Genomic DNA, 1642 nt, shown 5'->3' with positions numbered 1-1642 from the left:
GGGGTTTTACTATTAGTTCTCAGATTTACATTATTTAGCCATAATAAAATAAAATACTTATATAAAAGCTTTTTAAAGAAATTTTATGGAGTCTATAACGCACTTTTAGAACATCATAGTTAGTAATTATTGGATATTATTGTATTAATTTTAATAGAATATTATAGCGAACACTGAATAATTTGGTTATAAATGCAAAACTCACAACTAATTGATTGTCTAGTGAGAAACTCGTGGAAGCCGTTGTAGACCGCGAGACCACGTTGCCAGTGTGGTGCGTACTGGCGAAGAATAAGAATAAGAAACGTATAATAAAAGCAGTAAAAATCATTATTTTAAGTTGAAAGTAGTTAATTGGTTTGTAAAGCACGAGGTGAAGAGCGTGAATGTTTGATGTTTGACTCCGATTCACGTGTTCGGGGGGTGGTTGCAAGTAGGGAGACTGCAGCCTACCACCCCCAGATATATAACAGGCGGAGGCTCAGACACGACTCCAGTGCGTCTATATGGACTGTAACTCTGTCCTCACTTCAGGGCTGTGAGGCCCCTTACGTGTGTATCTCGTAGCTTTCAGTGTGTAATCTGTTAAACCTTAGTGTGACCCTATCAGTGGCGTGTATCTGTGTCGACAGTTCACTGTGAACATTAAAGCGATGAATTCTAAAGATGAAATTGAAATGAGAGAGTTGAATCCACCGATTCTCTTTGTCTCGATGCCCTCTCCGTCGGTTTCTCCGAGCTCTAGCTCCTCCTCCTCCAGCGAACTCCGCGGAATCCGACTCTTCAGAGCCGCCTCCAGGAGGGTAGCGAGGAAGAAGCCGAAGTTCGAGGACGACTTTACCGACTACGGACCCTCCACTACCAGCTCCTCCGACGGCCAGAGTGACTCCGGATCCGGAAAGACGTCTCCTGATAATGATTCACGCTCTAAGAACACCGACTCCACTCTCCGGAAAGTCTTCAAAGCCTTGAAACTCTCGAGTCAAAAATCTCCAGACCGCCGAAGCAGCGACGCCAAAAGTGATAGCTCCTCTTCTTCGTCGTCCTCAATCTCAAAGAAAAAGTCCACCAACGGCAACACCAAGAAGATTCTCCGGCAACCCACCACCTACACTTACGTCAAGGGAACGTCTGGCCTTCCGATCCCCAGACCTCGTTCCGCCAACAGTTCTCCTCCAGCCTGCGGTCAGTGTTATGTCACTGGATACTAATTGTAAACAGTAAATACGAGGTACTTCTAGAGTGCTGCATGGAAAGAATACGCTTTAAAAGTAGATTAGTTTAGCGATGTATTTAATTTTTAGTATATTGTTATTCTCACGATTAATACAGTTTTATAAAGTTGCATATCCTCAGTTACATTGAAACATGTTTCCTATGACTTAAATCAAATAAGATTACCTATGAAGTGTATACAAATCGGCATATAGGAGAGACAAAATGAAATGAAATGTATGTAGGATAAAGTAGTTAGAGGTTTGCAATTTTTAGACAAACATAGTGTTTCATTTTTTAATTACTAACACATTATAACCATGTGCCTTCCAATTTTTATATTAGAAAATAACTGTATGTCTGCTCAGTATAACATTATACGTAAATAATTTAACTTTCAAGTACAACTTTGTCAATATTTATTTAC

General features: G+C 40.4%; 1 protein-coding gene across 1 annotated transcript; it reads left to right on the top strand.

Annotated features, from left to right (window-relative positions):
• Positions 1-653: 653 nt before the first annotated feature.
• On the top strand, positions 654-1211 carry LOC124355684 (putative protein TPRXL). Its single transcript, XM_046806845.1, has one exon. It carries the CDS (start codon positions 654-656, stop codon positions 1209-1211), a length of 558 nt encoding a protein of 185 aa, XP_046662801.1.
• Positions 1212-1642: the final 431 nt, after the last annotated feature.

The sequence above is a fragment of the Homalodisca vitripennis genome, chromosome 2 (assembly GCF_021130785.1).
Source record: "Homalodisca vitripennis isolate AUS2020 chromosome 2, UT_GWSS_2.1, whole genome shotgun sequence".
Classification (NCBI taxonomy): Eukaryota; Metazoa; Arthropoda; class Insecta; order Hemiptera; family Cicadellidae; genus Homalodisca; species Homalodisca vitripennis.
Note: the sequence above shows the minus strand (reverse complement) of the source record. Positions and strands in the feature narration are given on the sequence as shown.

Bases quoted from the DNA above. Each gene is read 5' to 3' on its own strand.
- LOC124355684 (XM_046806845.1), top strand. From the start codon at position 654: ATGAATTCTAAAGATGAAATTGAAATGAGAGAGTTGAATCCACCGATT.